At 37.9% G+C, this 13091-nt stretch overlaps 1 protein-coding gene across 4 annotated transcripts; it reads right to left on the bottom strand.

Annotated features, from left to right (window-relative positions):
• Positions 1–308: 308 nt before the first annotated feature.
• Positions 309–13031, bottom strand: LOC126626059 (general negative regulator of transcription subunit 3-like). 4 transcript variants are annotated; one of them, XM_050295248.1, is made up of 17 exons: positions 12810–13030; positions 12583–12714; positions 12336–12452; positions 11758–11808; positions 11163–11252; positions 10934–11080; positions 10685–10792; positions 9948–10004; positions 8785–9522; positions 8362–8529; positions 7927–8092; positions 7458–7600; positions 6562–6840; positions 6327–6461; positions 6054–6235; positions 595–705; positions 309–484 (listed from the first exon to the last, which is right to left on the bottom strand). In XM_050295248.1, the coding sequence occupies exons 1-16, from the start codon at positions 12900–12902 to the stop codon at positions 639–641; spliced, it is 2673 nt and encodes an 890-aa protein (XP_050151205.1). In that variant the 5' UTR covers positions 12903–13030; the 3' UTR covers positions 309–484; positions 595–638. The 4 variants fall into 4 exon arrangements, with proteins under 4 accessions (XP_050151205.1, XP_050151204.1, XP_050151206.1 ...); XM_050295247.1 differs by having other exon boundaries at positions 12336–12473; positions 12810–13029; XM_050295249.1 differs by lacking the exon at positions 9948–10004 and having other exon boundaries at positions 12336–12473.
• Positions 13032–13091: the final 60 nt, after the last annotated feature.

The following is a 13091-nucleotide window of genomic DNA, read 5'->3' as shown; positions in this document are numbered from 1 at the left end:
TTTTTTTAACGAGTATACCTAAAAGCTTGCAAATTTTTCAAAATTTGTGGTATTCAAGAAAACCATAAGCTATATGTCTTTATTTTAGATCCATTTTGCTAGTTTTTGCAGTAGCGATCCTAAGCCTACTTTGCTTTCCTTTTAGTCTATCGATAAACTTATCAATAAATTGGTATTGAGTTTTAACGAATTTTTTAGATCTCAAATATCACTTGTGCTCGCCACAAGTATTTTTTTTATTTTTCTATTTCTCCACATAAAAAATCCGTAAAAAGTGCTTACGGGACTTGAATAATTGGTCCAACTGGTTCGGAAAAGCTTATAAAACTTTTTTTTCAATGCACGTACCAATAAAATTTGAAATGTTCAAAAATTTTCATTTTTTAAAACTAGATTCGACCAATAACATTAAACCTAAGCTGTACGCGGTCAAGAAGCAGAGCCGAAAGGAGTTTCCAGCCCCATTCTTACGATATAACCCAACCTGCACAGAACAAAAGGCCAAACGGTTTAATAAAAGGTATCAAAAGTTCCCCCAATTGAACTATGCGAAGCAGTTAAGCTCAATGTCATCATTTTTTCCATGTCAAATACCATGGGGGTTTAGGCTCAACGTTGTAGCATCCTCTCAACATCTTCTATACGATAAGCTCATCCTCAAGATAGTTATATTCAAAAGTGAACTCAGTTTTGATCCTTTGGCACCTGTACCGTACCGTACCACAACAAAACATATAATCACAGTTAAATCCGTCATGTTATCAATGAAAACAAAAATGTCAAGCACATTAACTGATTGGTTTTCCATAACAAGTATGATTGTACGTGTGCTGTAACAAACAAACCCCAAAGCCATAAATGTAAATTTAACACAAATGGGAAGCAAACGGAACACAACCCTTTTTCTTGAGATGTATATGTTGGATTTTTCCAGCCCATGATGAGTTGTCGGAAGTCTATTAGGAATTATAGTCTTAAGAGGATTAAGTTGATTTTCCAATTGGAATGTTTTCCCCAATCGGAGTGGTTTTCCCAATTGGACTTGTTTAGCAAATTGAAGTTGTTTTCCCAATTGGAGTTGTTTAACCAATTGAAGTTGTTTTCCCAATTGGAGTTGGCTTCTCAATTGAGAAGAATTCATGACTAGATTCCAATTAGAATTAGTCATCCTTATTGAAGACGACCTTTATTATGTCTATATAACGGGGTTATTGCACTAGTTTTGAATTGGAGCAAAACAATAAGTTGTACTACTCAAGGAGCTAGAGTGAGAGAGGCAAAGCGTGTGCAAGAGAAAAGAAAAGAGATAAATAGTGTCTTGTTTCTTATTCGTTCAGGTTTTTCGTCAAGTTTTAATTCTAGGCATGGACCAAGGCTCTCAAGAAGGTCTCAAGAAGGTGAAGAGCTCCGTCGAGATCCGTCTCACGAGATCAGTCGATCCTACGTCACAGAAAAGATGCAGCTCAAGAAGCATGGGACAAGTTGGAGAATGTTTATATGGGCAAAATCGTATCCAATAAACTTTTTCTCAAGGATGATATTGAAGATCACGTATGTAGGTTTCAGAATTACATAGTCAATCTTGAGAAGGTCGATGAAACTTACAAAGACCATGATATGGCAATCATCTTGCTAAGGTCTCTACCTTCATCTTTCAAGCACTTTCAAACAACCCGAATGTTTGGAAAGTATTCTCCAAAGCTTGAAGATGCAATTCAAACCCTTCAGTCATATGCTATGCTAGATGATATAACTGAGAGATCTCAAGTCCTTTATGCCAAAGGCAAGGATAAGGAACGGAAAAAGACAAGAAGAATAGCAACAACATGAGTAGGTCAAAATCCAAGAAGACAAAAGGAAAAAAAGGTTGCTTCGATTGTGTTCTCCCGATCATTGGAAGAATGCCAAGATGTAAGGAAGCTCAGGTTCAAGTAGTCAATCACCCAGCAAGAGAGTGATAGGAAACATCAGGCTCCAAGACTTTCACAAATTGGATTTTGGATACTCGATGCACATTCCATATATGTGTGCAGTCAGAGAATGGTTCGATATTTACAAGGAGGTCAACAGTAGAGAAGTTTTACTGGGTGACGATTCACCATGTCCTATAAAGGAACCGACATTGTAAGAATCAAAATTTTTGATGGAGTGATCGAGCTTTGAGGAACGTCAGATATATCGTTGAAGTGAAGAAGAATTTAATTTCCTTGGTACTTTAGACAATACTGGCTATGGGTACAGTTCTGAAGCAAGAAGCCTCAAGGCAACCAAAGGATTGCACAAGAAAGGTGACCTACAATACAATACGCGTACAAGCTAATTGGGACTACGATAGTTGGGGGAGCAGCCATTTCCACAAAGCAGAGTGAAGAAGAAAAGGCTGAACTCTAGCATCATAGGCTAGGGCACATAAGTCAAAAAGGGTTGCAAGAATTGCACAAGAAAGACCTATTGGAAGGCGTGTCACATGCAAGCTGGACTTTTGTGAATATTGTGTTCTTGAAAAACAAAGGTATCATTCGCAAGTAACAGTGCAGATAACCAAAGCAACGAGCAACTCGGCCATGTTCACTCAGATGTTTGGGGCCTGCACCAAATAAATCCAATGGTCGAGCTAGGTATTTTGTTACTTTTATTTTTCTAGAAAAGTATAGGTTTATTTCATGAAGCAAAAATCCAAGGTTTTTGAATAGTTCAAGGAATGGAAGACAGAAACCGAGAATCAAATTGAAAGAAAGATGAAGTGACAATGGAGGTGAGTGTACAAGTAATGAGTTTGCCAATTACTATAAGCAGGAAGACATCACACTTCACAAGTGATGAAAGGTCCAAACTCAAACCTAAGTCTGCACATTGCTTATTCTTAGGTTTTGAGGAGGGAGGGATCAAGCTTTGGGATATCAACAAGGCTGTCAGTCAAGATGTTGTCTTTGATGAGACAATCATGCCTCTGAATAAAACCAAAAGCAGTGGGGAAAAGGACGATGTTGAAATTGAAACAACAAGAATTCTAGTAATCAAATTAGAGGAAGATGAAGCTCAGGTGGAGCCAATTAAGCAAGGTGTCGAATCTAATGATTTTGGGGAAGACGAGCATCAGCATCGTTCACCAATTAGAAATCAGGTGGAACAAGAAACAGGGCAAATTAAGGCACTCCAATCCGCCAAACATCCAAAGGGTTCAAAATCCAACCCACAAAACCCACCCGTATTCCGAAGATGCATGTCACTGGACAAACCCAATCCAAACAAGAAGAAACCATATAGGTTTGGGTTTGACCAAGACGAAGTTAATTATGCTATCAAGTGTTGGGTTTTTTCCAGCCCATGATAAGTTGTCCTACGTCTATAAGGAATTATAGTCTTAGAGGATTCAATTGTTTTCCTAATTGGAGTTGTTTTCCCAATTGGAGTTAGTTTCTCAATTGGAGAATGATTCATAACTAGATTCCAATTAGGATTAGTAATCCTTATTGAAGAAGACCTTTATTATGTCTACATAAAGGGACTATTGTACTAGTTTTGAGAAGGGAGCAAAACAATAATTTGTGTACCACTCAAGGGTTTGGAGTGAGAGAATGTTGTAAGGGCAAAGTTTGTGCAAGAGAAAAGAAAAGAGATAGTGTATTTCTTGTTCTTGTTCTTTCAGGTTTTTCTTCAAGTCCTAGTTCTAGAGATTTGGCAAGATTATTGGTTTTACTCATTATTGATATAGTGAAAGATTGTTGTTGTTGTTCCTTGGACGTAGGCACATATTGCCGAACCACGTAAATTCTTGGTGTTATTTATCTTTGGTTATTTGTTTTCGATTTCCGGAGTATATTCTATTTTCCCATTCTTAAACGCGATATTCTCAACATCAAGGAGATCCAACTACTTATCGAGAAGCCATAGCAAGTGATGAGCAATATAGTTGGATAAGTGCTATGACAGAATAAGTATATTTCGAAGGCTCTTGAGAAGTTCAACATGCAAAAAGCAAATGCAGCTTCAACTCATTTGGCGGCTCACTTCAGATAAAGCGGACAACAATTTCCTAAGTCCGAAAAGGAGAAACAAACAATGGAGAAGGTGCCTTATGCTAATGTCGTGGGTTGCCTCATATATGCAATGGTATGAGGCGACCCGACATAGCTCAAGCAATCAGTGTCATTTCCATGTACATGTCAAATCCAGGAAAGCAACATTGGGATGTAGTCAAGTGGATTTTGGGTTATTTAAAGGGTTCTTGGCGACAAGGGATTATATTTGAGAAGCAAAAAGAAAGCAAAGACATTCAGATATGTGGATGCTGATTATGAAAGGAACTTAGACAAGAGAAGGTCAACTTCTAGTTATGTCTTTCCATGCGCAGAAGGACCAATCAGTTGGAGGGCACCTCTGCAACCAATTACAGCTTTGTCAACCACAGAGGCAGAGTATATTGCTTTGGCCGAAACTGGAAAGGAAGCAATTTGGGTTAGTGGCTTGGTAAGTCAAATGGGAACCACTCAGGATTATCTGAAGCTAAAATGTGATGGTCAAAGTGCCATTCACTTGGCAAAGAATCAGGTTTTTCATGGAAGATCAAAGCACATTGAAGCAAGGTATCATAGAATAAGGATGGAGTCTAAGGAGATTTGGGTTGAAAAAGTTCACACAAACGACAATGCCGCAAATTTCCTTATGAAGATAGTGCCGGCCAATAAGTTCAAGCATTGCTTGAACCCGATCAATCTTGTTGATTGATTAAGGTGGAACACCTCCTCACTTGAGGTGCAATAAGGCAAGAAGAAGATTGTCTTCCAGAGCTGCTTCAAGAAAGTTCAAAGATACTCTAGGGTGCAATGATCAAGACTTTGTTTGACTCACCAAGTTGGAGATTGTTAGGATTTTTGGCTCATCAAATAGTGTCCTTTTTCGTTTAGGATTGTTTTAGGGAAACAAAGGGTGCAACGATTCTTCTCCTAAAAGAACTAGGAAAGAATCTTAGTTTCCTTATTCAATTTAGATTATGAATCCTATAAGTCTATTTGGAATTGGAAAGGAAGTGTAATTTCCTATTCCACTTAGAATATAAAATATAATCTGTAAAGGGGCATGTGAGCCGAACCCCATACATATAAATAGGGTGCAGCAAGGCTGAAATATCTGAGAGAAAAAGCTAGATAGGGTTTGCAAGAGTACTGTAATCTCTATTATTAATCAAAGAAGCTGTGACTTCTCTACCTAGAGAAATCACAACTAGACGTAGGCAAAAGTTCGGCCGAACCAGTATAAATCTTGTGTGTTTCTAGTTCTCTTTTTTGCTAAGTTTTAGTCTATTGCCGGAGACATCAAAGATCAAGATCTAGAGGGAGTTGAAATTTTAACACTAAGTCTACTAGGATTTATAGGATTGATTTCCAAATTTGAGTGGTTTTCCCAATTGGAGTTGCTTTCCCAATTGGAGTTGTTTACCCAACTAAAGTTGTTTTCCCAATTGGAGTTGGCTTTCTCGATTGGAGAATCCAATCAGGATTAGTAATCTTTATTGAAGTTTGTCTATATAAAGGGCTATTGCAGTAGTTGTGAATCTGAGCAAAACAATAGGTTGTATATCACTCAAGGAGCCAGAGTAAGAGAAGGGCTAAGTGTGAAAAGAAAACATATTGTGTATTTCTTATTCTTGTTCTTTCAGGTTTTGCATTGACAAGATTATCCGTAGTACTCATTGTTAATATAGTGAAAGATTGTTATTGCTGCCCCGCGAACGTAGGCACATATAACCGAATCACGCTAATTTTTGGTGTTATTTGTCTTGGTTATTTTGTTTTTCATTTCCGGCTTTGTTTTGTTTTTCTCATTCTTAAAAGTGATATTCACAACAGTATTTCCTAACAATAATAGAAGCTATAGCATTTAAAATATCTCAAATAATCAAATCGTGCCCCCTCCTAGTCCCTCAAACGCTCAAATAACTTGGGCAAAAGAGGGGGCGAGGAGCTTAATTCTGGCTACTTAAGACACCCCAACACCAAGTACGACGACTCAAAGAAACTTGAATGCGAAACTAAAGGATAAATAAAACATACCATCCGTGTTGTAGATCATCATTTGCAATATGAAAGTCAAAGTACACATACGTCCCCTGTTCATATTCATCTGTGGCAACTTTTGGCTCCTCGTGCCGTTGAAACCAAGTGTTATATTTCCTATGGTATCTCCAAGATTGCTTCTTCAGTTCTTTTGCCGCCAAATATTGCTGATAAGTGTTCTGCAGACAATAATGAACTTGGACACAAGTTTATACTTTATAGTGATTCTACCATACTGACATTAAATGTAACTCAATTTATAAAAAGTACCTGCTGATAGTAAAATGCAAAGAACAGGGTATCAGTGCCATATGGTTCAAGACCTAACCGTTCCCAGAAGGCAGGATTATTAACAATAGGTGCTTGCGCTTGGGGGTAGCTTAGAGGTGTTTTTGCAGGGTGCCTCTGTTGATGGCAAAACGAATGAAGACGCGTATTAAATAAAAACTCGACTCTTATTCACAGTAAAAGGGAGATCAAATGATAAAAATAATCAGGTCCATACTGGAGTATAGCTGCTTGCACGTTCTGAGTCTTTGGGTTGTGGAAGTTTGTAGTAAGCAGCCTCAAGCATCTGCGAATTATACGACTGATCATGCAATACCCCAGAATTAGCAGTTGATCCAGAAAGGTTATCACCAATTGCACCAAGATCAGAAACACTTCTTCGGCCAATAATGCCAAGGCTAGGAGAAGGTTGATTGGACTGTAAAGGTTGCCCAGGAGAGAGATCAATATCTCGTGGTACTTGAGCAGGCTCTGTTGAAGAGCCAGAAACTCCAGCCTTCAAAAAATAAGATTCAGTAACACATATCAAGCCACATCCCACATCCATCCTTCCACAACAACAACAAAGCCTTTTCCCACTAAGTGGGGACATCCATCCTTCCACAAATAAATCAAAATATTTATGATGCACACCACAATCATATAGAGAGCAAATAAGTTGGTAAGAATGCTATGTGAAATGGAGAGCGTTTAGGAATAAAGGAAGTTTGACACAACTTTTTTTTGCCTGTCCTTTTCTGTATTCCTCTTGGGCAGGAGGTACAGAGAGTAGCCAACCTGTTCATCTTGCTATGCCTTTACATTTTGGGTAGTGCCATTCACACACCCCTTCTTACCTCCTACACACTCTTGTTAAATTTTGTCCATTGATCTTCTTCAATTCATTCAATCCGACGGCCAAAAATTGATAGGGGTGGGTGAGAGATAAAAATAGGTGTGAATAGCACCACCCTAAATTTTTTGAAGAAAATAATACAACTTACAATGATAACGATTTACTACCAGCTCTACACTAAAATAAATTTTCCGCAATAACTAGTTATAAATCATACAGAAGAAGATAAAAAATATTGGCAACAAATCATAATATAGTAATCAAGAAAATATTCATACCAGAGAATCAACTGCATATGAGGCTTTCAAGTCATCTTCATTCATTAGATTCTTTACGAGTCCAGAACTAGTAGAGTCCGCAGTAGACTCATCAGGTATATTCTGTTGTTGCTGTTGTTCCTCAACTTTTGGATGACTTACATCTGCATCAAATAAACCAGATCATTCAGTTTTGATGATAGTGCACCCATGTTACACTGGGCTGATCAGTACAGTACACTACTTTTTAAATTTGATCCCAAGTGTTTGGAGTAGTGTGGGTTTGGACAAGAAACTGCCACTCTTTATTGATCCTGAATTTTTTTCATTACAAAAAAATTCTATGTATTTGAGTTTTCTGTATTCAATTCAGTCCTTTCACTTCTTGGTGGAAAAAATAAATAAGAGTCATGATAAGATAGCATAAATAAAAAAACGGAAAATAGAACATCAGAACAATATCGTAAACTGAATTTAGGATGGAGATTACCAGTTTCTTTTGGTCCAACCGACATCAATGCCTGTTGGTTAGACTGTTGATGGATAGAATTTAGCTGCTGCTGTAAGGTGGTAGGTGCAACAGTACCAAGACCTGGGGGCTGTACCCCTAGTCCAGGGCCAGCTTGAGAAGATACAGATGAGTTTTGAGGATTAAACTGCACATACAATCAATTGTCATCTAAAATAACTCTTGCACCAAACTAACATCTCATTCAGTAATAAATGATGGATATTATTATGCATGATATTAACTAAAGCAATGGGCAATGAATTGGATGACCAACAAAGTGCAGCCAGAGAGATTCTTGTGGGGGAAAAAATATCAATCTCTTTCCATGAAAGTATGATATGAATTAGATTTGTTCACATTTCACTGAATCAGAAGAAACACAACCAACAGCTGATTCTACAAAAGGTACAGTACCTGTTGCAAAAGTGGGTTTTGCTGTGCAGAAAATTGCTTATGATTTCCACCAGCAAGAGGAGGCATGCCAAGAATGGTACTGTGACCTTGTTGCTGCACTTGTTGGAGCCGCTGCAAAAATTTCTCCCTCTGATCGGGTGCTATTTCAGTCCTTCCACGAAATATCCCCTGAAAATTGGTAAACTGACTTAAAATCTCACAAAATCTAACTAGTCCATAAAATTTGAATCCGATAATGCAGGCAGATAAAGAATAGATATAATGGCAAAGCTGCAAAACAAAAGCATATTTTCAATTCTACAAATGGTATACATTCGAGGTAGCATAAGGCCATGCAACCTATGTATAAAACTGGAAATTAATAAAGAGTATGACAAATAGAGAGATAAAGATAGAAGAAACCCTTAGTGAAAAGTTACATACTGCTTCATTTTGGTTTTGAAAGGAACTTCCAGGCCTCCACTGCATGCCAGAAACAATAGAAGGAGAAAATGCTCTGCCAGGTATAGCAGCCTCACTAGCATTACTAGAATCAACTGGAGCACTTCCATCACTAGCCTTGGCAGCTTGAGGCAAGATCAGTCTGTTAGTTATAGGGGAAACAAGTGGCTGCACCACACCACTATTCCCAATTCTCTCATCAGCTCCCAATATATTTCTCTTGGTTACATCAGAAACTGAAGGAACTGCACCAAGGGCACTATTACTAGGAGACACATTGCTAGAGCTAACAGGGATACTAGATGGAATTGGGGCAGAGAAGCCACCTCGACTGATGCCCCTTACAAGTCCAGCATCAGAAAGAGATGGTGATGGTCTACGGCCAGGGAAGCTTGCTGACTCTTCTTCCTTCACAGAAGCAGACAAACTTACAGGAGATGAAGAATTAGCAGCCCCTGCATTCTCTGTGACACCCCGAACAGCATTTGAACCTGGAATGGCCAAAACACTTGGCACACTGGGCAGATTATGAGTTGGAACACTGGCAGAGACAGGAGTTGCATGACTCCCAGTTGGTGTTGATGCAGGAGAAGATGAAAGCACACCACTTCTAGGAGGTGGAGTTCTAGGAATGTTATCAGCATTACTGTCCTGGGAAACTGCATCTTCAACTGGCTCTTGGACAGAAACACTCTGCTGATTAGTAGAAGTAGCAGCGGGCTGGAAAAGAAAAACTAACCTTTAGTACAGTAACATCAGACAGCATCTTACAGAAAGGAAGCAGAGGTCATCAACATATCTCCAAATTCTAAAAAATTCTAATAGAGAAACCTGAGGGAAAAAATACTTTCTCATTCAATTTAAACTTCCTTTCAATCAATGGTCAGTTCAATTGATTACCAATTTTGATTTAAAATCTACTAAAAGAATAAAAAGAAACGATTACCCCGTAGATATGTTATATAAATGTCTACTACAAACACATCTTAACAGCACTCTGCAGCATCACACCAAATATGAATGCAATTGTTTTTATCAAAAACTAAAGAAGCAAACTTCAATTCCCTTAACAGAACCCATACGGAGTCAAGTATGCAACCACCTACTTATTCAAGTACCATTCACTCAAGATTTTGAGGACATACAGGCAGTGGAGATGCGGGTGGTGCCAAATTAGTCTTCAAGCCAAGCATCGGTGCACCCTGCCCCCCAAAAATAAAAAAATTAAACTGGGTTTTGACATGGTCATTAAAATACTAAAAATATATGATACCATGAAGGATAATGGAATCCAAATGGCAAAACAACAAAATTGATAAGCAAACAATTGATTTGTAAACTTAAAGAAACAACTAGGAATAGGTTTAGATGAATCAACCACATGTCCCAACTAAGGACTCAAGTAACAAAGATGAGACAACCTGGCATCTAAATATAATGTTACAAGCGCATCTCTACTGGTGGGGCATAAGGAAGGCCATAAAAGCCATCTACTTTCCAATTTTTCATCGATTCCTCTATGGTAGCAGGATAACTTGTACAAAATGAATAACAGTTAAGTTGAGATTCTTTAAAATAAAAAAAATAAAAAAAATAAACTAGCATCTTACAAAGTGAGTAACATATTAACTAGCATCTTACAAAGTGGTTATATATTCAATAAAGGATCAACAAACGTATAAGCAAATATTTACTTCGTAATAAAAAGAACTATGGTTTAAAAAGACTTTGTTAACCATTTCTCTCTCTCTTTTTCATGTCTATCTCAACTAACAAGATACGTTTCCAAATGTAATGAAAAATTAAATAATTACAACCTCCAACTAAATATAAGAACCTTAAATAGAAATTGCATTCAGCAAAACAAAAACAAAAAAAGTACCTTGATAAGACCAGGAGGAATAATGGCCAGATCTTCAAGGGACTCCACCTTGTCCAATGGTAAGGTGTTGTAAAGCTCATCAACTTCACTAAATTCATCAAAATCCTCCTAAAAATTAACATAACAAAATAAAAAAAAAGTCTGACATAGGTAATTCAAAAGCAATACATGACCATGATTGTGAATGTTCTATATGCATATTTATAAATACCCAAAAAAAACAAATATAAAATTCAAAGCACAATAAACCTGATTGCGTTCCACATAGTCTTCCAAAAAGTCTTTAACATCATTGACCTGCTCAGGACTCAGCTCATCATTATCCAATAGCCTCAAGATCAGTTCTAACTTCATTATATGAGCCTTATGCCGAGTAATTGATGTCTCTAGATGGGTCTGCAAGACAAATAAAAAAATATTTGTCAAAGGATGCAGAAAAACCACATGTTTCCTAAGAATGCAGGTTTCTTTCTCCTACCAGTCTGGGTGGTCTGCCCTTCCCTTTCTTAAAAGATAGCCCTTCAATCTCAGCTTCAAAGCTGTCAATCTGTGATTCCAACTCCCCAACCTTCTCAACACAATGAAACACCAAAAATACTCACTGAGTGATAATGGATAATTTCCAATACATAACTTGTAAAACCGATCACATCAAATGTGAAATTTAAAACCATTATTGTCAAGTTATAACGACATAAGAAACAAATGCGATCTAAAGCATAACTGGAAAAAAAAAAAGGAACAACAAACGTATAAAACTTCAATAAAGACAATCAGTGCACCACAGCACCAATGGCAACCATCAATCAATTAAAGAACTCCAGTTCCCCTTTAACAACCATCCATTACCATTGTACATATAATTAAATATATAGCAGACACGAGCACACACACAAGCCAAAACTTATACATCAATTAAACATGGATCATGCAATAAAATGAAATATTGACATAATGTAAACTACAAACGCAGCAGACATCCTAAACCACACTGTTTTATACAGTCACAGGCTTTTTAAGGCAGCAGAAGTGGGTAACAACAGACTTCAAGAAAAAGCTTTTGTTTCACATACCACGTTGTTTATCCAATCCCTTGTCTCTGATTTGGCCTTCTCCCTCGGATCCTATCATAAAAAGGAATTACACAGTTGGCAATAGGCCTAGCATTTTGGACCCAACCCGTTAACCCGATCCGACCCAATCCGTTAATATTTGTATTTGGATGGATGCTTAAACGGGTGAACCCGTTAAATAACGGATCACTTTGGGTCAACCCATTAGTTGAGGATATTTTAGTAATTTTAGTAGTCTTAATGACAAAAAAAATAAACTTTATGCAAAAAATAAAAATAATAATAATTGTTAACGGGTGTTAACGGGTGAAACTGGTAACCGTTAGCTTAACGGGTCGGGTTCAGATGACCCGTTAGCTTAACGGGTTGGGTTCGGTGACCCGTTAACTTAACGGGTTGGGTTCAATCCGACCCAAATCCAATAACCCCGATCTGACCCAACCCGTTTACATGTCTAGTTGGCAATTTGTTTCACATTATCATGAGCATTGCCACAACGGTATTACCAAAGAACAAAAATCATGAACTGATTAAAAACTAGGTGCGAATGAAAAGAAACAGATAGGATAAGTAGTTACGGTTTTAGGTTGTTGGCCCAATCCTTCTTTGGAAAATGCTTTTGTTTTTGTCTCCTTTTCACATATCTTGAACCTTTCCATTTCGCGCTCAATGAGTTTGCGAGCATCCACCAGAGCCTGCTCATAAGAGGCACTGACCTACGTCAACGTGTATCAAAACATGAATCAATTGTCACGTCCAAAATCAACGAGTACAAACGAAGGTAGAACAATTCAAAATTGCATATCGAAAATAAAAAGATAAAACCTTTTTATCCTTGATTTCACTGGATTGAATCCAAGTCTTGATCTGGTCCCTGTACCTCTGGAGCTTCTTTATCTCCTTCTTGAGGTCGGCCTCAAACTTCTCTTTCTGGTTCGCATTGTCCGTATCGTAAACCTAATCGCATTGCACACAAACAAGCATCAGTCGTTTTATCAGTTGGAATTTGCGTTTTTGTAAGCAAGCGGAGGAAGGTAGAAGAAGCTACAAACCTTGTTCCAAATGCTATCGAAGACGTCGACGCCTTCTTGGACCTTCTTGAGAACGCGGTCGATCTCGCCCTGGAGCTTCCGACTCGCCCCCATCCTCTGATTTTCCAAATCGGATAATCGGATTGCAACACCACTACGGTTAGGGTTTTTTTTATTTTGCGCCCCAACAAGAACAAATTTCAGATAACGAAATCTATCGACCTAATTTTGAGATTGAGTCGCTTCACTTGCCGGAGTAAAGTTAAATCGTATTTTTTGTATTTTCTTTTTCTTGGGTCATTT

This window comes from Malus sylvestris, chromosome 6 (assembly GCF_916048215.2).
Source record: "Malus sylvestris chromosome 6, drMalSylv7.2, whole genome shotgun sequence".
NCBI classification, from domain to species: Eukaryota; Viridiplantae; Streptophyta; class Magnoliopsida; order Rosales; family Rosaceae; genus Malus; species Malus sylvestris.
Note: the sequence above shows the minus strand (reverse complement) of the source record. Positions and strands in the feature narration are given on the sequence as shown.